The 22,759-nt window shown below is 49.8% G+C and overlaps 7 protein-coding genes across 7 annotated transcripts; 3 read left to right on the top strand and 4 right to left on the bottom strand.

The window, feature by feature from the left end:
* Positions 1-106: 106 nt before the first annotated feature.
* Positions 107-2,480, bottom strand: CI109_105927 (uncharacterized protein; the record flags this gene model as incomplete). The annotated part of the gene is made up of 9 exons (XM_032007763.1): positions 107-166; positions 237-375; positions 443-667; positions 732-803; positions 862-909; positions 966-1,452; positions 1,518-1,805; positions 1,879-1,977; positions 2,096-2,480. The coding sequence occupies 9 exons, from the start codon at positions 2,478-2,480 to the stop codon at positions 107-109; spliced, it is 1,803 nt and encodes a 600-aa protein (XP_031857931.1).
* A 5,169-nt stretch (positions 2,481-7,649) lies between these two features.
* On the top strand, positions 7,650-9,322 carry CI109_105926 (uncharacterized protein; the record flags this gene model as incomplete). Its single annotated transcript, XM_032007764.1, has 5 exons — positions 7,650-8,049; positions 8,147-8,383; positions 8,492-8,650; positions 8,791-8,903; positions 9,014-9,322. 5 exons carry the CDS (start codon positions 7,650-7,652, stop codon positions 9,320-9,322), a joined length of 1,218 nt encoding a protein of 405 aa, XP_031857932.1.
* A 377-nt stretch (positions 9,323-9,699) lies between these two features.
* On the bottom strand, positions 9,700-10,828 carry CI109_105925 (40S ribosomal eS26 domain-containing protein; the record flags this gene model as incomplete). The annotated part of the gene is made up of 4 exons (XM_032007765.2): positions 9,700-9,765; positions 9,901-9,989; positions 10,131-10,281; positions 10,733-10,828. 4 exons carry the CDS (start codon positions 10,826-10,828, stop codon positions 9,700-9,702), a joined length of 402 nt encoding a protein of 133 aa, XP_031857933.2.
* Positions 10,829-11,481: 653 nt separating this feature from the next.
* On the bottom strand, positions 11,482-13,061 carry CI109_105924 (uncharacterized protein; the record flags this gene model as incomplete). Its single annotated transcript, XM_032007766.1, has 4 exons — positions 11,482-11,877; positions 12,037-12,144; positions 12,292-12,420; positions 12,723-13,061. 4 exons carry the CDS (start codon positions 13,059-13,061, stop codon positions 11,482-11,484), a joined length of 972 nt encoding a protein of 323 aa, XP_031857934.1.
* Positions 13,062-13,389: 328 nt separating this feature from the next.
* CI109_105923 (uncharacterized protein) lies at positions 13,390-15,656 on the bottom strand (the record flags this gene model as incomplete). The annotated part of the gene is made up of 9 exons (XM_032007767.1): positions 13,390-13,574; positions 13,646-13,925; positions 14,000-14,213; positions 14,278-14,363; positions 14,428-14,652; positions 14,730-15,101; positions 15,169-15,266; positions 15,351-15,450; positions 15,528-15,656. The coding sequence occupies 9 exons, from the start codon at positions 15,654-15,656 to the stop codon at positions 13,390-13,392; spliced, it is 1,689 nt and encodes a 562-aa protein (XP_031857935.1).
* Positions 15,657-17,922: 2,266 nt separating this feature from the next.
* Positions 17,923-20,454, top strand: CI109_105922 (uncharacterized protein; the record flags this gene model as incomplete). Its single annotated transcript, XM_032007768.1, has 4 exons — positions 17,923-18,423; positions 18,484-18,635; positions 18,716-19,696; positions 19,758-20,454. 4 exons carry the CDS (start codon positions 17,923-17,925, stop codon positions 20,452-20,454), a joined length of 2,331 nt encoding a protein of 776 aa, XP_031857936.1.
* Positions 20,455-21,144: 690 nt separating this feature from the next.
* Positions 21,145-22,562, top strand: CI109_105921 (uncharacterized protein; the record flags this gene model as incomplete). The annotated part of the gene is made up of 4 exons (XM_032007769.1): positions 21,145-21,560; positions 21,779-21,854; positions 21,962-22,084; positions 22,200-22,562. The coding sequence occupies 4 exons, from the start codon at positions 21,145-21,147 to the stop codon at positions 22,560-22,562; spliced, it is 978 nt and encodes a 325-aa protein (XP_031857937.1).
* Positions 22,563-22,759: the final 197 nt, after the last annotated feature.

Raw genomic sequence — 22,759 nt, 5'->3', positions numbered from 1 at the left:
GATGCGAAAAAGACAAATCATTACGACTCTGACCGGTCCATGCTTTAAATCAATGTGTAATTCGCTAGACGATGCAAAGCACAAACTCGTCGCGTCGAGCGATGAATCAAGCATCCGCAGGAATAGGCAGGAATTGGCCGATCACAACCGAGGGGAGATCAAAGAACTATTATATCGTCCAAGTCTCGTCAGCTTTGATATCGATCAGACAAGTCGATTGTTCCGATCCCACTTACATCTCGTCGTATTGTGAAGCAGCACGTGCATGACAATTGAGCACCCGCCGCTCCCACGGATAAGGTGATGGGTTGGAAGAAGTTCTGGGTCGTGTTTTCGAAAGCGTGAACGGAAAAGTTTTCCCAGTACGAGACAACGCTACGCGAAATATGTCTGTCAATATCACGTCATATCACAGGAGTGAACAGGACTCAAGACGACTCACGATGGCTTGCCAAATAGCTCATAGATGTATTTCTTATTCACCAACAGATCCGCATCCGTCCTGTCCACCATCTTGCAGAATTCAGGGTTCGCATAACACACTTCGCCGGTCCGTCGCCAGACCGCCGTGGGCGTCGCAGAGTATGAGATGAGTTTTTCCAGTTCGATCAATGTCCGTTGGAAAGAACGCTCGAGGAACACTTCGTCATCCTCTGACATTGGCATTCTGATAACAAAACAGTCAGTATCATGTAACGTCGGTAATGGACGGCAATCGTTACTGAACTCACTGCAAGGCAATCAAACTTGGTCTGAATGACGCAAGAGCTCGGACCACTCGAAGAATGTCTGGTTGTTCGAAACTGGAACATTTGGCAATCAGTACGCCATGCAATGCTCGCTTAATTGTCTTTAACTCACTTGTTCGTCAAGTACTCTATTAATATGTGATATCCTTGGGTATAGTCACTGAAGACCGAGCATCATCAGTATAGGTGCGGTACGAAAGGGACACTTTAACTCACAATGGCCTGACAATTGTCCTGTACACCTCTGCGGGTGTCAATCCCTTGCCCACTCTCCGTAATTGAGTAGGAATCAACCTCGTATCCTGACCTGACTCTTGTCCACCTTGCCCCTGACTCTGATTTGAGCCGTCCAGCATAGCCTGGCCACCCTCGGATGTCCAACCACCCCAAGAAGACTGATTGTTTGGTGAGATCTCGCTATATGGTCCGGGGGAGACCGATTGCGGTATGCTGGAGCTGGAAGGTGTAGGCTGAAGGTTGAGGGGATTTTGACCTGTCGCACTCGAACCAGCTGATGGCGAAGGATTCAACCATGACTGTTCGAATTGGTTGGTGTTGATGTTGTTCGAATTGACCATGCTGTCCATGCTCAGATGGCGTCCCGCTTCGTCAAGAGGATCAACACCCGGAAAAATTGGAGAGAGGGAAGCAAACATGGCATCAAGCATTTGGTATTCATTGTTGGCTGCAGTTCCACCGTACGCTACATAAGAAATCAATCGTCAGCATGCATTCCTTTTCGTTACGCAGAGCGCGAATGCAACTCACGAAAACCGTTGGTTGGCAGCTCATTACTTGGCGGAGGTGGCGGAGCCCATAGTCTGTTCGGATCCGACATGCTGCCAATTGGATCCGACAAGCTAGGCATACCATTGTTGGTAGATAGTGAAGGTTGTTCGTTTGATTGCATGGGAGCAGCAAGCCACACATCGTCCGGTATTCGTGGTGGTTCAGGCATTAGAGGAGGTTGTGAGGGAAGAGTGACATTGGGAAGGAGATTAGAATGTGAGCCAGAGGTAGGTGACAAACTGGCCGTTTGTGAAGGACGTGAGGCGGCTGTAGTGATAGAAGCGGGCGGATATGATTAGTCTCATCGTTGCGTCTGGATTCAGTGGATGTTATTACTCACCTCGCTCCTCTCCTTCCATCAGATATTTGGCCTTCTTCCTTACACCTTCTACACACTGATCGGCTATGCCTTTCTTCACACACCGAGTACAAGGTCGTTCTGTGAACAATAGGTCAGCTCGGTTGCCGTGAGACGGGATATACGTCATAAACCAAAACGAATCCTCGTCGATCGTGAGATTGTGGTTGTGGACGCAATGAAGTGAAAAGACACTCACGTTCATCGCATGTAAGATGGGACTTCTGACAAGCCAAACAAGCCTTTGCTACCTTCTTTCTCGCTTTGTGTTCCGGATCGTCCTTCGATTTCGATTTTCCTTTGCCTTTCGGTCTGCCTCTCCCTGAGTTCTCGTTGCCGCCGGTAGCACTGTGATTCGCGGAACCGCCGCTGCCGCCACTTCCGCTGCTGCCGGCAGCAAAAGAGGTGCCCGTAGCGTGGGGTGCGAGTGCGGTGAGGTTAAGGAGATGGGGCGAGGTTGATGGTGAACCGAGGGAGGAAGACATGGAGCCGGAAGAGTTTGATCGTCCAGGTCGTCCCCATGAGGCTTGACGTTCTTGCATTCTCTGAACCGCGGCCGAGTATTCAGGTGACTGTGGTGACATGATATGAGGCAAATTGTTGTGGGCCCATGAAAGGTGGATCGAGTGGTATGTTGATGACAATGGGACCGATGCGAGCAAAGGAAGAGGGGAGAGTGGGCAATAGCGCGTCAGTATATATGTCCGACAACTATGTCAAGGACGATTCTACAGATACACGTTGAGAAAAGACCAAGTTGGAAGAGGGGAATGTCATCGGTCAATTGCCATTAAATATAGAATGAATGAACGGACAATAGATCGAGGTCCGGAGCGTCCCCGACTACGACAACAAATGAATGTAATTACAATTTTGGTAATGGAAACACGAAGCGAAGCAGCAATCTATCGGCAGCGGTATGAGTAGGTTTCGAGCAAGGGAAAGAGGTGGTCGGATGGGATAGGAAGGAGGGGGTGTGATGATGGGGCGTGTTGGCAGATGGGTGACCAGGAGGCACAGGGGTTCAGGACGCGGACGCGGAGGCAGATCCCTTTCGAAGACGACGATCAAGCAGAAAATAAAATTATGGCAGGCCGAGACCACGACTCTAGGAAGAGAACAAGGCGACGAGAAGAGGAATGAGATCGGCGAAAAGGGAAAACGATGGAAAAACATATGACGGTTCTAGTGACACGGAGGTATGATAAGAGAAGCGATGGAAGGGAGACTGAATGAAAATAATGACGAGAAAGGTGTGACTTACAGAGGGGTAGAGTAGGGTGGCTTTATCCGTTGATACGGACAAATGTCGGTAAAGGAGGATAAGGAGGGGGGGTCCCGGGGGAGCGAGAGAGAGAGAGACGTAGAGAAGGGAGTATCACCGAGGTAAGGTTAGTAATAATGAAGAGAAAAGAGGGTTTGGAGAGGAGGAGGAGTGTTGTTGCTCCAATCTGCCAGTTGGTCGTCACCAACCCTCCGCCCAGCGTGTGTATTGCGGGATCAATCTTTTTCTTAATGGTTGGTAGGATGTGGCAATTCCGGTTCCCCATTTCTCCGATCTCGTATTTTAACGTTAACTGTAACAGACCGACTCTGCTTATTGCTATCGGTCACTTGTCTGAGATCCCATCACAATAGTCATATTCGGTTTAGCCGTGGGGGAGGGCAAGGAAGAGCATGGAGCGACTCCTGCTTCACACCGATGCTGCGGTATTTTTGGCACCATTGCATTGTTACATCATTGTGTATATCCTTTTCCCCAACAACGATCAGAACGCCACTCGTACGTTCGGGTGGTTCGCTACGTTCAGCGCCATCGCGTTACAGGTGTACACCCGTGCACGCTTATTGATGGTAACTGGGATCTTGTCCTCTCTTCGAACGTCATAGATGTCGTGAAGAAGTGTCGGGCTTACTCGGACGTTTTGGAAGGAACAACCATAAAAAGAGCAGTAGTAGTACGTGTCTGCGTGTTGTAGGTGTGCGAAGACCAGTGCCTGCGGCTGTACGCAATAAGACTTGCAATCTCTGTCAGATCGACGCTACGGCAGTCAATCGGTAACTTTCGGCCCTTGGAACGATACACGAACGGGAATGCGGTTTCTGTTCTCACGACATCTCGTTTCTGGGGGAAAAGGTCAACGACAACGGGGCCGGCCCCGAGGGCCGAGACAAGAACATACTGGATGGGATCCCAACTTATCGTAACATCGACACGCGCCAAGCCAACAAATATCCTTTTCGTCTCTTACAACGTCCCGTACCGCAATTACAGTTCTCTTTCTCGTGTATCATCTTGGAAGGATCTAATGCGCCACCCAGATTCATTTGAGCGTGTTTTACGACACGAGGAGAGCCGTCTGATACCGATTATTTGGTAAACCCCAGCTAGACGCACCACGGATTCCAGAATTTACATTTTACATTTTGTTTGTATCCCCTGGCTGTAAAACGGAGTCGTGGTCGTGACGGAACCTCCTGCGTAGCTTCATCCAGATAACCTTATAGAGTTGTATGTACAAAGTGGGACCTGTATCCGGACCGCCGATCCGCCAGCGGCACTTGCATATCTGGTCAGGTAGATGGACATGGTATCCACTGAATTATCAAGATGCATGCATGTATGCATTTGGGTATGTACGCTCATCGCTCGTGAGTAAATCCGCACGTCACAATCACAAGCGTGGAAAAATCGCATCCACATCCAGTCTTGCGCAACACGCGCCGTCTTTCTCGTTCCCTAACGTTTTCTTCGCTAAACGACCCCGTCTGAAGTGGCGTTATGATGAATGGTGAATAACGAGGAAATAACAACGCAACGTACTGTATTTTGGGAACTGACGATCAACTTTAGTGTGAGATCTCCCAAACGTTACGGTATACTCTATTTCCCTCCATTGCTAGCTAGACCCTTGGCGGAACGGCGGAAAATCCTCATATCTCGTAAAGGGCCATCAACGCTCCGACGTTCGGTCAATTCTGAATTCTTTCAGTGTGGTGTGGTTGATCCGGTCTCGCTTAGAAGCAATCTGACGTTACTTATTACAATTAACATTGACCGTATGTCCTTTTTCAAACACCACCACCACCACCACCACCCTCACCGCCGCCGCCGCCGTCACATGCAGAGCAGAGACAGCAAGTAGCAGTTGTCCCATTCTCTCCCTGAGCGGAAAAAGTAAAGATGGACGTTCCCCGGCGGTGACTTACACTGTACCTTTACACGTGAATACGGTGCATGCACCGCACACCGATACAATAGCGGATGCAGTGCGAACGCGTTATTTTCGGACGTATTTTGTCTCGATTCAATGGCATCACATCATCAGTTGTGGCAAATCACGTAACAAAGTTCGCAGCTACCGCAGTTGGTAGTCGATCACTTTTTCTGTCCCAGATTTCCCGGAGGTGATAAGAATAGCAACAACGTACGTCAGCTTGTATCGTTGTTGATCCCTCCGTTGGAAGGAACTTGTTTCGCGTCGCTTGGCGGTCGTCTTTGGGGTAAGGTGTCATTCGAATACGATTGTGTGTGTGTCTGTGTCGATTTGCTCGCTTAGCTTTAGATCAAGCCTACCTCGAATCGACAAGCGATCGGAGTGAGGTCCCGTTGGGACTTAAGAGGATGTCACACATCACAAGGTCGTGCTGAGCTGTCTGCGTGACTTGGCTAAAACGAGCGATTGGATTTGGGGTCTAGGTCACGCCATCATGTTCGTCGTGGCTGAGAGGCGTTGCAATTGACAAGCGACTGGCTATCAAGGTTTCATTGACATGTTACAAGGTACCATAAGAACAATCGGTTGATGATGATGCCATCTGGTCCACTACAGGCGATCGAGTACACCTACGGGTGTAGACGGTCATCGATCGTCGTATGATTGTAAGTTGGACATGTGGCGCCATCTGTTTCGTTTGTTTCAATGATAGAACCGATAATGCCGCCTTGGTCCTACGAGCGTGGACGATAAGACAAGCGATCGACATGTCGCAGGTTCTTGTAGTCGACATCGCGCAAGGAGCGGTAGCAGACCGGGCCTTGGCGTCTCCGAGGCGGAGGGATAGTGGCACTTGTTCCGAAGCTGTTTGGACCTGTTAGACGTTGAGATCAGCCTTCTTCCTATTCTTGTCGGCGGTCCTTACACGGTTTCCGTTGGCTTGTCGAGTGCTCCAGCTCATTACCTGTTACGTCGCTGCGAAATCAACGGGCATCGACACAGCTTCCCAGCTTGCTACGTCATACGATTTGTTACCCCGATACTCAGCCCCTACGCGGTACATCAATTACCTCAATTACCTGTAGCTCTGCTCATCAATGGCAACCTAGTTATATTGACACGTTGGAGATACTCCATCCCTCGGTTGACTTGACAAAACTCAACAAACCACCACTGGCGAGACCTATCAATCCAAAAACTCGAGCTAGGCTATCCCTAGCAGAGTGATGTGGAAGGGTTCACCGCTTGCTTTCCAAGTCTCACGTGCTCGTCGAACTGCAAGCATCGTTTTCGACGATTGATTGCACGTTGCTCGTCGAACAGCGACAGTTACCGCATGTAGAGTTTGTTCTCGGCTCTATTCCCCAGATGAAAACGGGGCAAACACAAAATGGTCTGCTTCGAAAATGCCACTGATCCGAATGACTTGCCATAAATAGCGTTCGAGAAATTCAGAACTTTGATCGATTGAAAGTGCAAAGTCAGTCTCTTTTTACTCTTAGCTGGGAGCCTCTCCTCTTTTCCGGATAATTGAATAGCTTCGAAAAGAATCATTCAGACAAGAGGGAGATTCGCCTTTGACTGAATGGTCCGAAACAAAAGTTGCATCTTCGGCGAAGCGAAGGTTGTCCTTCGCTGGTTTTTCAGCTATTACCAGCAGCTCCCCCGCTTGAACGGGTGTGAAATGAGAGGCACGGTACATCGCTCTGTGATATGTTGCCAACATGCGACTCGTTAAGTTTACAGACAGGAGATTGGCACTTCTGGCCTCTATGAAACGCCAGCACCTGCTGTTTGTCGATACCCGGTTGATGCAAAAGCCATATCACAGAAGTAATTATGAACAAGGCTGTACGTCGATAGGGAGGCTGGTTAACAGCCAAACGACTTATAACATTTCTATCTCTTTGGTGATCACGCTGCAGAGAAGGCATCTGTAGATGCACTTTGAAGACATTATTCGGACGATTTAACGTTGATTGCGACGTTGCAACTGAGTCAATGAGAATGAACCTGACCGAATGCTGGCCTATAGACCTTATCTTCAACTAGCGTTTGCACTCTCAGATGATGAGTTCTCTGATCTACCAATGATAGATAGTAGTACTGCGAACCAAAGGAAATATGCAGATGTAGCGATTGCGTCTCATGTAATGTATGGTTCTTCGGCGTCTAGGCTACCAAGGTACATAAAGAGATAGCAGAAATCTACGGATATCCAGAGTGCGATTTACGATAGTCATCGATGTACGTCGGCTCATCCTCGTCCGGCGGCTGGTCGAAGAAGTGCATGCGAGCTGTCTTGCCATATACATCCCGCAGCTGATTCGTGAATGGATTCAACTTGCAGAGCATGTGCCACAAGCCACCTACCGTATTGAAGGGAGTTTTAAGTAAGGGTATCAAACAAGTTTCACCCTTCCTCCACCTTCAGGAGTTTGTGTACAAGTCGCGATACAGGTAAATCGGTTGCTCCTACACTTTGTCCATCATCGCCCAACTATCGTTAGACTCTACTTTGTAGCAGCTCACAATATGGCACCCAAGACAGCTGCGCCTGCTATACCTTCTGCGACTCGACGTGCTAAACGGGTCATCGAGTCGATCACACCTTCTCCTTCTGCCTCCGCTTCTGCTTCCACCAGTCCATCACCACCACCTCAACCCCGACCATCAAGTACCAGAACGCGAGGGGTAAAACGACCTGCTCCGCCAGAATCAGAAGACTCCGAAGAGGAAGACGAGGAAGAGGGAGAAGAGGAAGAGGAAGATGCAGAAGGGGAAGATGATGAAGAAGTAGAAGAGGAGGAAGGAGGTATGGGCGACGATGTTGATGCTGAGGGTGAAGAGGAGGAAGAAGAGGTGGAGGTCGAAGAGGATGAGGAAGATGAAGATTTGGAGAGTGAAGAGGGTGATGAAGCAACATCATCGAAGAGTAAGTTATCATAATGTTCATTTCCTACTGTTAATGGAAGAAATCCACAACGACTATCTTAGGCTTGGGCCATTACTGACGGTCAAATCACTTACAGAAGATGTGGATCTCGAAGAAGAGGAAGACGACGGCTCAACATCTCCTTCTCCATCTGCTACAACTTCCACAGCTGCAGCGCCAGCATCAGCCCTCAAGATCAAGTTTAAAGTCGGCCCTCAATCAACTTCCACTTCATCACCAGCTGTTGCATCAAGCAGCGGTGGCGCTAGACCTTCGAGGGCGGCTGCGAAGAAGAGTGCTAAGAAGAGCAAGAAAGTTGCCGAGGAGGCGCTGGGTGAGTACCATTCAGACTTGATAGTGCTGCAGCACCGCATTCACAGACGGCTGGTGCTATTTGATCTCATCGAGTCAGTTCGCGTCTGACAGTCTACCTTGCAAGCAGATAGCGACGATGAGCTTCTCCTCCGAGATGACGATGACGAACTCGAGGAAGATGATGGAATCTCTTCGAGAAGAAGTACGAGCCCTTCGAAGCTTACTGCCAGACAGAGGGCAAAGGGGAACAAGGATCTTCAGGAGACCCTATTACAGCTGCCTAATGGTGAGTGGGAAACAGTCCTCACCGAAGTGGTCCATTCCACATGGCCTGAGCTGTCATCCGACATTGAGGGGCCACATACTCCTTGTGGCCAGTCATGTACTCGTACAAGAATTTTGGACTGACGGTGTCCTACTTTGCAGAACTGACAGGGAAGAAGCAGTTAGTGTTGACCGAAGCTGAGAAGCAAGAAAGAAGGGAAGAAACGGCCCGAAGACGGAAAAGACAGAGCGAGCAGAAACTGCAAGATGAGCAGGTAAGTCCAGTCCGGTCCGGGCCATCAACTGGACAACTCAGCAGTCCACGCTTCAAAGAGATGTGGTGTTTTCTGGATTTGCTTGGACTGACTTTCCACTTCTGTGCTAGGACCAAACAATCAACCGTCTTTTACGAGCCCAAACTTCAAAATCTCGTTCCAAACTCGACAATCCATCACCAGCCATCGACTCTGCGGGAGGCGATCCATCTTCACACCATCCTTCACCGTCCAGACGCGTTCCTGTTGTTCCGGGAAGTATGATAAGATGGGTTAGTTCAGTGTCGAAAGAAGGGGACGTGATGATTCGCGTGGCAGCACCGAAGGGCAAGGATGAATGGTTGGGCTTAGGGCTGGGAGAAGAGAGTGGAAGTAGCAAGGAGGACGTGAAGGCGGAGAAGAAGGGCGAGGCTGCGTGATCTGCAGTGCGAGTGGAGAGATGGCCCTCTGCGGGACGCGGCCCCAGCAGACCCTCATAGCGCGCGACTGGCTTGTAGATATGTTGTAGTGCTATTCTTGATGCAACGACACGACATCATGACGAAAAGACAAATTGCTCAATGCGCTCTAGTGGGCCGAGAATGTGAAATATCAGAGATTCTGATTCCTACACACCTCCCAGCTTCCTCCCATGTCATCACACCGGATAGTGGGAACAGCACACTAGCCACCAATCCAGTCTGCACCATTGAGTACGCCAAGTAGCCCATACCCCGAATCCAGAACATGACTCATCCAATCGCTTCATGCAAATGTACAAGACGCCCAATCATACCTCTACTCCTACTAGAGACACTTATGCGGTCTTCTCAGCAGAGGCAGTCTTGGCGGCCAAGGCAGCGGCGACGGCGGGGTTGATCCTCTGTTTGTGTATATGTGCGAGTGTACCGATTGTGAGATGGAGCGAGGGAGAGAAAAAGAAGGGGAAAAACGATGGATCAGCATTTCCATTCCAACATATTTTGTAGATGGCCGCTGAGGAGATCCAAAAACTCACCTTGCCGTCCTTGAAGATGGCACGGGGAGGGGGGAGTCGGTTCTTCCTGGAGTTGATAGCACCGGGCTTGGCAGATCGGACTCGGACGACTGTGAGGAGGGGTATAAGAGTGATTAGCATTAGTCTCCTGATCTGTGGTATCCCATCTTCTGCTCCTTTCCGTTCTACTATTCTACCCATCTCGTTCCGACCATCTACCCCTTCCGACACCAGATGGAACAAGCACTCACTCTTGGCGTGGATAGCACACGAGACACAGTAGGCAAGACGGATGTAGAGTTTGGGCAAAGCGTACTCGGCGTAGACGGAAGCCTCTGAGAGATCTCGGACGGCAGCGGCCTCGACCATGTTCTTGACAGTGTATCGCTTGATGGCCTTGTCCTGTAAGAGCGGGTACGGGTCAGCGTGTTGTTCTTCATCATGTAGGCGGTGCACTTCCAAAATCTCCCTTCTTCGAGATGGGACGGGCTTCCCTTGATATCGTAGCCGACAGGCAGGATGACCGTCGCCAAAGTAGCGAGCGACAAGAAGAGCTTGGGCAGCCTCTTGGTGGGTCCATCCACACATGATGGACCACCCCCACCACACGAACGGCCCAGTCCCTCCATCTCCCACTTCAACGTTCCATCCCGTCCTACGACATTCTCCATCCAGTCTCCTCCTCGACGACCACGACCACTCCAATCCCTTGTGGTCCCATGCCCGATTCTGACTCCTCCCTTGCCTTCCAATCCAATCCATCCCGTAATCCTTCTCCGTCAAACCACCAATGCCTTGTCCATCTCGACCTGTCTATTGCACAAATCGACGTTTCCGAAAACCGAAAACCCACCTTAGGAACACATCGAGAACAGTTGGAGCATCGGACAAACTTGACGTGTCCCCTTCCCTTCTTGTTTCGGCCACCGCCTCGTCTTTTAAAAGTCATTTTGTCGAGTTGACTAAAAGGAGTTGGGTAACACGTTAGCTCTTCGAGGTTTTTTTTGTCCTGTCCAATCCACCGAAAGTTGAAGGTTGTCGTTGGCTCGAGTTGGGTCGCAGTGATGTGATTGATGAGGAGAAGGGGGAGGACACGCACAAAGGTCTTAAAGTTAGCTCGGACGTCGGCTTTCTTGAAGACTGATGAAAAGGTATAAATGTGTGTGTACACTTGGTATCTAAAACTGATGGTGCAGTACGAGTACAGCATGCGTCGAACCGTCAAACCGTCACTGACTCTGTGCGAAGCACCGTGGTGTTGGGACTGGGTGGTGCTGCAGTCGTGGTGAGAGCAAGGGGGAGCAGAGGGAAGCATAAAGGTGAGTAGCGGAGACTCGCGGAAAATGAGAAGTGTGGCACTGGAAAGCTCCAGGCCGTAAAAGGGATCACCATCGGAGAAAAGCTTATCGCCGATATTGTCGCTTTCTCTCTGGGTTTCCCTTCCACTTGTATCCATTGTACGCCCTCGACGTCATGGTTCATAGTGATGGCGATGCATGGAATCATGATAGGAATATACAACGAACGGAATATCAACGATGCTTGTTATGTACAAAACCTCTCTCTTCTCTTGTCGAACATATGATTATGTGGACTAGCTACTTATGCACCCAATCTTCTTCCTGGTCCGCCCCATCGTCTGCTATCCCTGTCCTCCCTGTACGAAGGCAACTCATCGTCTTCATCCTCCTCCTCCTCCTCTTCCCCATTATCGCCATTGTCTTCATCCCTTGTGACCGCTTCCAACATATCGATCCTGTCATCTTCGACTGCTTGCACCACATTCTCCGCCTCAACTTGAGCTTCCCTCTCTACCTTTTCTCTTTCTGCCTTCTCTCTCGCTTCGCGGACGATACGTTCTCTCTCAACGCGGGTCTTGACAAGATCACGATCCGCTTCAATCTCTCTAAGAGCATTAGCCTTGCGTGCTGCTTCTTCTTGAGCATGGGCGATGGCGGATTTCGATGAGTTCTCAACCCGTTTCTGAAGCGCTTCGACCTGTCACACAAGTAATCTGATCAGCAATTGACAACGATTGGTGAATCATAGCGCTCGTCTATGAAACCACAAGCTGTCAAGTCCTCTGTCCATTACGAAACCCGATCATGGTGCATGATGGAGAGAACAGGATGCATAACCATCACACGTGCCACTCACATGGTCTTTGAGCGTGGTCACCCCGATCTCCAGCTCATGCATCTTCTTCAGAGTCTTCTGGAAAACGAAATGGTGGGTGAAATCGATCGCCTGGGTTCGGAATCCGAGCTATCACACAGATAGAATATCAGCCGTATCCCAATGTGATGTTTCGGCCGCACTGCTGCACTGCTGCACTAGAGTTCATCCAAATCGTCTGACCCTCTCTTCTCCTGAATGACGAGGCGATCACGAACACCACAACTCCTCACTCACAGCTATCAGATAGTCTTGACCGCCTTTCACCGCCAGCACTTTGTTCTTCAGCAGAGTATTGCTCGCTTTTAACGTCCTGTATTTCGGATCATCACTATTTTGGATGTTGGTCGCGATCTTGATTAGGGTCTGTGCGGGTGCCCGTTGTTTGGGGCGTATGTGGCATTGGATGTTTGCAGAGCAGTTTGATAATGATGAGAAACGGCGACGATGATAAGCGTGTTTGACGAAGACGAATAGAAGGGTGACGAGGTTGATATTATAGTAAAAGATAAGATTGGGACTGGTCAGCATAGTCCAGCTTCCACTTCAAACCCATCGAACTCCCTCCCCCTCGAGCCGTATCTTGCAAATGGGCAACCATTCGTCGAATGACGACGTCTTCCGCATTGTCGAGAGGATAAGAGGCAGGTATCTTTGGTAGGACTCACCTCGACAGCTTCCAAGCTCTGTTTGTATCCATTATCTCTAACGATCCCCCTATCCAACAATCTTCCAAACTTGACTCTCAATTCTCTATCCTCTTTCTCTGTCGGTTTATAATTATCAACCGGTAACGCTGACGTTCGTCCACCACCAAAGAGCGGATTGGAACTCTGACTCGCACCGGGACTTGAAGTAGAGGTAGATGATTCGGGGTCAACGGCGATCGCATCGTATGATGGAGGTGGACGGAGTCTAGCTTCGGCAGCTGCCAGCGCTGCAGCCCTCGCTTCGGTCCTCGGATCAGATCTATTACTCCCAGCAGGTGGAGAGATAGGAGAGACCATATCGTTTGTTACTGTCCTGTGTTGTGTCGTGCTGGATCAGTTGATGTATACGAGTATGTTTGTATGGAATAGCGGATGAGTTGAAGAGAGAACGGTAGCATTCACGCTCGCGTCATCGGACGGATCGTGGCCATATCCGGTGGAGGTGATTCGGCTCTCAACTCTCAGTTGCTCAGTGGCAAAATATGGAGTGGCAGTGTCAAGATATCTATCTCCCTGTGACGAAGATTATCTGGTGCGCCGTATCATCAAACGACCCAACCCATGCAATGCATTATCTACCTTGTCCGTCTACCCCATGCAAAATGCCATGATCCGGCTTTGACTCCTACAAAAACTCAATCCCCACTCCCACTCCTAGCCCCCTCGCCGTCCTCTCCCCCTTCCTTCCAACTAACGGCATCGAAAAGTTGACTTCAATCCGTATCGGTTCGAGACGATACATCATTCCCACACCGATGGAGATATTGGGAGAACCATACATTTTGGTTATGTTTTCGGTGAAAGATCGGGCTGCGAACGACGGTCAAACCAAATCAGCACGGCACACACTTGATAGGCTAAGTGAAGAAAATGCGACTCACTCTTGTCATATGCGACGACCTTTCCACCATTGACGAACCCATGTAATCTCAATGGCCAATGCTCTTTATTCGGTATCGGCGTCAAGACCGAAAGACCCAATGCCCAACTCAAATCACCACCGAGCGAATCAGGTCCATCTCTCCTGCCTAATCCGCCAACTTTCCATCCTCGTATGGAGTTTGGTCCGCCGAGATAAGTCCGGTCAGGCAAGTAGGTGGACGAGGATGATCCAGAGAAGAGAGGAAGAAGGAGTGTAGTAAGGGATGATATGGAGAAGTGCTACAGTCGGACATACATCCTCCGTCAGCATGAGTTAACCCTATGACATAACGGTAATCTTGGTAAGAACGTACAATGTTGGAACCGGGATAGAGGGCACGAGAGAGTTGTGTTTGCGTTGTCGATTTAAAGAAATGTGCAAGCTCAGACGATCCTGGTAATCCCGCATATTCATGCGTGAATTTGAGCAATCTCCCGCTCGTAGCCATCCAAAGATCGTCACGCGTGTCGGAAGTCCAGGTGTGAGATAAGGAAGATTTGGTCGATGGAACTGCGAGCTCTCGTATTCTGCGGTACAACCATGAGTCAGTCTTGCTTCGATGACATGCATCTGCCTGATGAGAAAACTAACGAGACTGAAGCGTTGGGACTCAGATGACTGATTTCTCGATTTACGAGCTCGTATTGCAGGTCGTGAGTTCCCCAAGGTAAGATCGCCTAAGCCGATAGACATTCATCAGCTACCAATTCTGCAAGATTGCATCAGAGCCAGCTAACTCACGCTCAATTTAGCTCTACCTCCTTGACTCCTCTCTCTATGTGATGCGAATGCTGAATTATCTCGATCCAGCGAGAACGCAGAAAGGGCAAAGGACAAGAGGGGCGAAGCGGAGAGCGGGGTGGATAAAGACACTTGATAGGCTGATTTCGTCTTTGTACCGATGGAAGCGTTACCTTCCAAGGTTTCTGCTCCGCCAAAGACATTTCGTATTCTCGCGGTGACATTCTATAGCAATCCGCCGTTTGATCAGCTTGGGTGATCTCGGAAGAGATTTGACAGATAAGCTGAGAAGCAGAACTTACACCACCTCCTTCTCCACCTCCTACTTCCGTACCAGCTTTCAAGAACAACCTCCCCTTTTCCTTCAATCGCAAAACCATCTCCACTTCGTCCGGATCTCCCCCTCGTTTAGGCTCCATCCTGATCCCTGCTCTGTCCATATCGTATATCCCAAACTTGTCAAGATGTTGTACCAATGCCCGAGTAGTCAACAAGATCTCATGTAAGTTTTGCGGCGGTGGAGGTGCATTGTGGAGGAATGATGGTGTGTGTGGCGAAGCGGGAGTAAGGAAGGGCGATAACAAAGAAGAGAGGAAGGATGATCGTGTTGTTGATGGAGGAGGAGCGAGTCGGATTGAGGTTAGGCGAAGTGGTCGTTCCATATTGCTAGTAACCTAAACACCAACACGTTCAACACAGTACTAGCAGGAATAAGAAGTCGAACTCGATGGGGGGACTTACGACATCACCTACACGCCGTTGTGCTTGCTCATATTCTCCGCGCAAACGACGTTGGAATTCCTCTTCCTGCCATTGTCGGATCTTCTCTGGGTCTTCCGCTATCGCAATCAAGAATATCGAAGGTCAGTGATGTAAAGTTGACTTGCGTTGAGGAAACGGATTCATTGCGCTGTCAGACTCACGCTCAGAAGGAGGTGGTGCTGCTCGATTCGGATCTAACGCTGTTCGGAATATGGAGCTCGCCAGAGGGGCTTGTAGCAGAGGTGGCACGATCGGATTCTCCTATTGATGTTGATCATCAGCTTGCTCAGCCCATTCGTCATGTATGATGTATGATCGGGTCATAAGGTTACACTTACTCTCAATCCGAAATCAGGTCGAGGGGGAGGTTCCGTCGCCGTCTCCTCTATCTTCGGCTCTGGCCTCGCCTCGATGTCAATCTCTACGACCTCAATAGAAGGCGGTCTATCCTCGGCGTTAGGGTCCATCTTGTGCTGTTTTGTACTCTGCAGTGCAGCTTTACCTTACGCTTAGATTAAAGAGTGGAACAGTCAATAAAACATGGATCGAATGCGTTGTTACAGTCCGTTGGACATTTCGACATTTGACACGTGGCTCGGGGCTCCGACCGGATGGACTCGGATGACCGCTCGCGCGCCTAATTCACCTCGGTTGTGTCTTGATTACTATGAGCATATTTGACGACGAGTGCGTGCATGAGCACGGGTAGTGGCTTGCCCGTGCAAAGACGGGCTCTACAAACTGGACGGGACCTGAGAAACTGATGATGGAACGAAGGAGAGCAGCTCGACGTCAGGACATCCCGACTCGCACGATGCTTGCTATACCATGGATGTCCGGAGACAGATTCCAACCACACCTAGAACAGCACGTTGCATGAAGGATGTTGGCGTCGGCGTCTAGAGTTCTGTTCTGTCTAATTTGCTGGATATGGTAATTCCATATCCGAGACTGCGCTTTAGAGCCGGTGTTTCTACTTTTAGTAATAAACTGCAGTTGACCGGAACAAGGGTACACTGAAAAAGACAGCTGCAAGGCACAAAGCCAGAACCACCACTCTCTCTCTTCCTCTCTCTTCCCGTCCTTCTTCTTTTTCTCATCTTCTCGTTGTCTCCTTCTGCTCAGTGTCAAGATACGTTATGAGACAGCCAGCAGCCTGGCCAGATGGGATGGGAGTCGAGAACTAAAAAGAAGGAGAATGAGGTAAAATAATGTCTTGTCTCTGCTCTGTTTAACCGTGGGAATCGTGTGTTGTTCTTCCCCTTTCTCTTTCCCTTTATTCCTGAACCCGAGGTAACGTAAGAAATGACCAGTAAATCATACGCACCTTTGAAGCAAGTAGTAGTACTCGTCTTGTATCTTCGCAGATCACTTGCTCTGTAGCATAAACAGACAGATATTCGTCACCGGTATTATTACAGTACGAGTATAGGGCCGCATGTAGCTGCGCCGTGATGATGTGCAAAGCCGAAAGGGAAAACGGAAAACTCTTTTCAGGAAACAATATCAGCATCGTATGGCGTATGGCGTACGGTGGCTACGGTGTACGATGAACGGTGTACAGTCTGTGCACGAGGCAGATTTGAGGATGAAGAGATTTGCGTTGCGTTGCGTTGCGTTACAGCTACAAGCTCTCTCTCTCTCTCTCCTCGTGCCTTTGTTTTCCCTTGGAATACCCGTTACTTGCCTCAGCTACACCATAACTACTTTTCTCCCAATTCATCCATCCTCATCCTCATCATTCACCACCACCAGGAAGCACGGAAACAACTGATACATACATACATACACATACACCTACCTACACGACATTTTTGATTGGGTCGGTATAAGTCTCGGATATCTATCTTGCCGTTATACGTGCTTAGTGTATCACTCTGTTACTCGTGGTATCACTATCTTTTACTATCCTATCCGATTCACTACAGTACATCACCATCATCGTACACACCCGCTCTTTCCGGATCATTGCGGACTTAAGATTCGTACGACAACACATACGCCCACAAGAACATCATCATCATCGTCTTCCAACCCAATCCAACCTTCCCCCAACCGGCGTTCACGTCGTAATCGCTCGCTCACTCACTCTCTCGCTTGTTCGCCTTTTCTTCCGTCGACTTCGCTTCACCTTCACCTTCAACTTCCAACTCGCTCAATCACAACTCTAGCACTCAACATCATCAGTCGATATCTAGCAGCCAGGAAAACAAGCAGATACAGAGAAAAAACAGTTTGTTGCATTCGCAACTCGCTCTGGACGGCGTTCGGATATCCGATACAACCCGACTCTGTCGTCGAAATCATCCTTCCGTTCGGTCCTGCAACTACGACAGTATTCTTGTCCCTCACTCGGTCATCGATTTGCAAACTCGTGTGTTCAGCTCAAGAAGAACCGAATACCTCGGATGGCTCCTCGACGGTAGTTGCAAAACCACTTAATCGTCCGGTAAATCTATCCCTGGGTCGACTTCAGTCATCCTTTCTCATACACGTACAGCTGGTAAACGAGCATTATCTCCACTTGGGAAGTGAGCAGCAGGACATCCCTTTACAGGTGAGCTTCATCTCCCTCTGCTTAGCTCCAGATGGATGGATGCGTACCTGTCTACGACGAAACGCTGACCTCGACATATAGACGTTCCTTATTGCAGCGTCGATCGATCCCCTTACCTTCTTCCGACTGCTTGACCAAGCACTTGTATACCATCTATCCGCACGATATCGGTCGTTATGTCCGTGCCTCACCCCCAAGCTCAAGGTTACGCGGAAAACGGCAGTGAAGGGTTGAATGTGGATCATCAACGTATCAACGCTGCCGGTCCTAGCAATTACGCTCAACACCCCCGACCAACAATGTCACAGCAACAACAGCAACAACAGCAGCCCATCCCACAGCAATTGCAACAAGCTCCCGCTTCCATGGGTATCAACGGACACTACGCACATTACCAACAACAACAACAAGCTCCTCTTCCTAATTTCATTCCGGGACAAGCGCAATTGACGCAACAACCACCATTCCCACCCTACGACATGATCCCTCCTCAACATATCCAGCAACAACAACAACAACAACAACAGCACCCTATGGTGCCGTACCCTCCTTTTCCAGTGAACGGAGTCGCTCCTAATTTTTATTTCGGTTCTATGCCTCAAACGGACGCTTGGAGAGAAGAATGGTTAGAAGATCAGATGGGAGAGGGACAAGACATTGTGTATAGTAATCTCGAAGTGCGTCTGATAAGCTCCTAGTATATTGCTCGTTCTACAGCTGACACCACACGTCTTCAGGTCAAACATCGTCGACGGACCACACCTGAACAGCTGAAAGTTCTGGAGTATTGGTACGACATCAACCCCAAGCCTGACAACTCGTTGAGGGAGCAACTAGCCCAGCAGCTGGGAATGACCAAACGTAACGTTCAAGTCTGGTTCCAGAATCGGTGAGTGATCCTTCTGTCACTGGTGACATTGTGATGCTGTGAGCTTTTCTTGCTAACGTGCTCTTGCTCGATGTCCACAGCCGTGCTAAGATGAAGGGTCTGGCCAAAAAGGAAGATAAGGGCCAGGATGACGGTCAGCAGACGCCTGAAAAGGAGCTCCGTGAGAGCATGCCCGCCCGTCAATCCATGCTTCTACCACCGGTAAACAATCTTAACATGACTCGTCGAGCGAGTTTGGCCAACGGAGAAGCAGCGAAAATCGAGATGTTCGTTGCTAAACGTGCTGCGGCTGGGCACAAACAAGCCTACCATCCCTCAGGTCTCGTCTCGCCTGGACGATCACCATTGATGGGTCAAGCGTCAGCAGCAAGAAGGGGCAGTATACCCTACCCTGCGCCTTTGACCGCGATGCCGCCGCCCAACTCTATGAGTCCGAAGTTCTCACCGGCAGCCCAAAGAGTCATGTCTTCAGCCTTACATCTCGCGGCGATGAAGAACAACACTCGCCGAGCGAGTATGCCAGGAGCTGCGCAGTTGATCTCCAGTGGTCCGTTCACTCCGCCTCGAAATGTGTCAGGTCAGAATCAGGTCGGAAACCGATCGGCACGTGAGCTCAGTCCGATCAAGGACCACGACCACGACGGCGACCACCATCAGCTTTCTCTCCAACAGCAATTCGATCCTGAATCGGATTTCACCACGACATACATCACCCCGCCATCCAGCACGTACAACCCCTCCATCATCTCTCCAATCTCATATCTACCGACTGACTCGACAGGGTACGACCCATCGATGCCGTTCTCTCCCAACTCGCCTTTACCCAACCCAGGATTTACATTTGGTGGTGATGCCAACAACGCACCGCCTATCGATGACGCGGAAGCAGTGAGACAACAACAGATCTATATGGCTTTGCAGCAGAGAGGGAGGATGGGCAGTATGGCTTCTGTCGGGACCTATACGACCGAGGCAGGGACGGATCTGGAAGATGTCAGCGGGGAATGGTTTGCCCAAGAAGGGCCTGATGGTTTTGACCCGGACACAAGGAGAGCTTCTGCGTGAGTCAACTTTCGCGATTCTTCGCATCCGCTTTGAGCTGACTTGATATCCTTCACATAGTCCTGCGGACTTGCTGCACCAGATCGGAGTAATGGGAATCAACACGAACATCCCGGGTCAATTGGGACCGCAACAGGCTATGCGACCATCACCGCTTGGAGCACACTTCACCCCAGATGACCACTATCCTGCTCCAACTTATGACGCCTCGGGTTATCTATTGACAGGCAACTACCCTGCGCATCCTTTGTCCGATCCATCTCCTGTCGAGTCAAGCTCTTTGCCTTCCAGCGGTGGACCGTCTCCTGTCGCAGCGCATACCCAGTACCCCTTGCAACAGCAGCAGCAGCAGCAACAACAACAACAACAACCGCAACAGCATCTCGCTGCACCACGATCACGATCTGTCCAATACTCGCCTGGACACATGGAAAGTTCCGTATCGCCATACTCGCACCATTCAGCTCCTCCGGTGGTCGGCGTGACGTACGGTCAACAGCAGTATCAAGCTGCTGTGTTTGATGGATATCCACAACCGGGTCAACAAGGTGGCGGAATGATTGTGCCAGCGTCTGATCAGAATCAGAACTATGGTCAACCACAACAGCAGCAGCACCAACAGCAACAAGGAGAGGAAGGCGCACATGCCATGTACCCTTCGTCTTCTGGCGAGGGTGGGGAAAATGGGAAAGAGGATTTCTCATATCTGACGGGTGGATTTGGAGCGCATTCAGATGCTGTCAATGTTCTGGTGTAAAGGGCTGGAGGTCTTGTCGTCAAAAGGTGTAGCAAGGGGAAGAGCGAGAGAGGGAATTCTTGGGGGCTGATTGGGGAGCGAGGGGAGTGGATGTGCGGTATCGGAATCTGGTGTTTCGTTTGAGTTCTGTCTTATCTTCTTTGGGGTTTTGGTTTCTATACATGAGTCGTATGGAGAAGTAAAAGTAGTAAATGATTGTGTGATACAGAGTATTTGTACATATTATATCCATCCACCTCTGTACAGCTTTTGTTTTTTGGTCAGCGGGATTTTTGGTATCATTCGGGTGGGGTCTCGATAGATAGTATTTGTGTAAGATAATAGCTTTCATGCATTGTACATGTAGTCCAGTCTGTGTGCGTATTGTCGGTATCGATTGAGTGGCTATTGTCGCAGGAGACAATACATATTGATGAGGTAGGATATCGGTCGAATGGCAGCAATTGTACCTACGAGCGGGATCAATTGCATCTGGAGCAGATCGCGTCGACGCGTTTATTCTCATGTTGCATATAATGTTGATTTTACCACTTTACTGATTTCCACTCACTATCCTTTAATCGACTAGCAAAATCGTCTGCACGTCATACCAAGCATCACGAGACTCGTGTTTGACTACTCCATACCCACGAATCGATAGTCAATTCCAACATAACCACGCCCACCCAAAGGACAGACCAAATCTCCACAATGTCAGCAGGACTTGCCGACCTATTTGGCGATTCACCACCCCGTGCATCTGTTGCTGCTCGATCACGCAGTCGTAGTCGTACACGATCATTCTCACCTATCTCACCGGATCGATCAAGACCCAATCGAATCAATGCTAACCCTCTATTCCTCTCTCCAGGCGGAGGCAGAGGTGGAGGGACGTCGACTTACGGTTCACCATCACGACGCCCCGAACGTACCCCACCTTCTGCTCCTGCTCCTGCGGCTGGTCAACTAGCTCGTCCTAGGCCGAGGGAGGAAGACGATTTCGAAGATCCATTCGCGGGGCTGAACGATCCGCTAGCTTCGGATGGTGGTGATGGAGGAGGAGATGGGGATGATGAGGATGGGACCAGGAAAAGGAAGAGGGTTATGGCAAAAGTTGATGCGGATCGGTGAGTTCGAGTCTGTGCTCTGATCTCCTGCCAAAGTCCCCATCTTCCAGGGATCTCAATTTGGGAATACTTGCTTCACGAGAATCAGATGATCTCTGGGCGGGAGTGGATGAATTTGGACACCCTAAGTTTCTTGGGCGTTGCGTGACAATTCAGATTTTGAGTGAAGGATGTCATCTAGGGATGGAGCGCTGATCATTATTTTCTTTCGTGATTAGGTTGACGGGCGATAAGGGTATCCCAGCTTTGTGTAGAGCTGCAAAGAGATTCAAAGTGCATGGTAAAGGGCGCGAGGTGAGTTCGGCTCGAAAAGGACTCGAGAATCAGAAAATGCTTGGAAATAATAGACGCTGACTTGCAAGTTGCCTTCTTTCTCCATGTCGACGTCCCCGCATCTATAGGCACATGATCTTCGAAATCTGCTCAACGTATATCAGATGTGGGCTCACGGGATGTTCCCAAAAGGAGATTTTGCACATACTATCAATCGAGTCGAGGTGGTTTGTCGTACTCGACGTATGGAGGTGAGTCAAGGCGATCCCCCTTCTAAAGTGACAAGCATTATCATCACACCGAGCCCATCACTGTTACTCGTTCACTCCGGATACAACGCTGACACACAATATACGTTGTTTCCAGTCCGCAATGAAAGGCTATCGAGAAGCCTTCTATCCAGCTCCCAGATCACCTTCACCACCTCCTATCCTCTCCCCGACACCTGACCGAGCGTTATCCCCACCTGAGGACTATGACCCGGAGACTGAAGCAATGGATCGACCAGAACCTTTGTTCTCATCTCGACTACCACGTGAAGAAGATGATGGAGGAGATCCAGATCTGGAAGAGATGATGGCTATGGAAGAGATGGAGAGAGAAGCTGAGCAGGCGCAAGGGCAAGCGCGAGCACACGAGACTAGTAGTGCCCTGGTTCCACCTCATCAAGGGGATGATGGACCTCCTGTACTTGACGAAGAGGACGAGTGGGAAGGGTTGTATGATTGATCGAGTATGATATTCACACTGGTTGTGCCACAGATGTGGTTAGTGCCAGTGCCACTTGTGGTTTGCGGGAATACGAGGTGCCCCGTGGTGGATACCGAGTGTTGACCCTGAGATTATGGTTGAAGTGATGTAATTGTTGCTTTGTATTTTCCCACGCACAGTCCTCCTCCATCTCCTTGGCACTCTGACCTGTAACA

The sequence above is a fragment of the Kwoniella shandongensis genome, chromosome 11, assembly GCF_008629635.2.
Source record: "Kwoniella shandongensis chromosome 11, complete sequence".
Lineage (NCBI taxonomy): Eukaryota > Fungi > Basidiomycota > Tremellomycetes > Tremellales > Cryptococcaceae > Kwoniella > Kwoniella shandongensis.
This window is presented reverse-complemented; position numbering and strand designations above follow the sequence as displayed.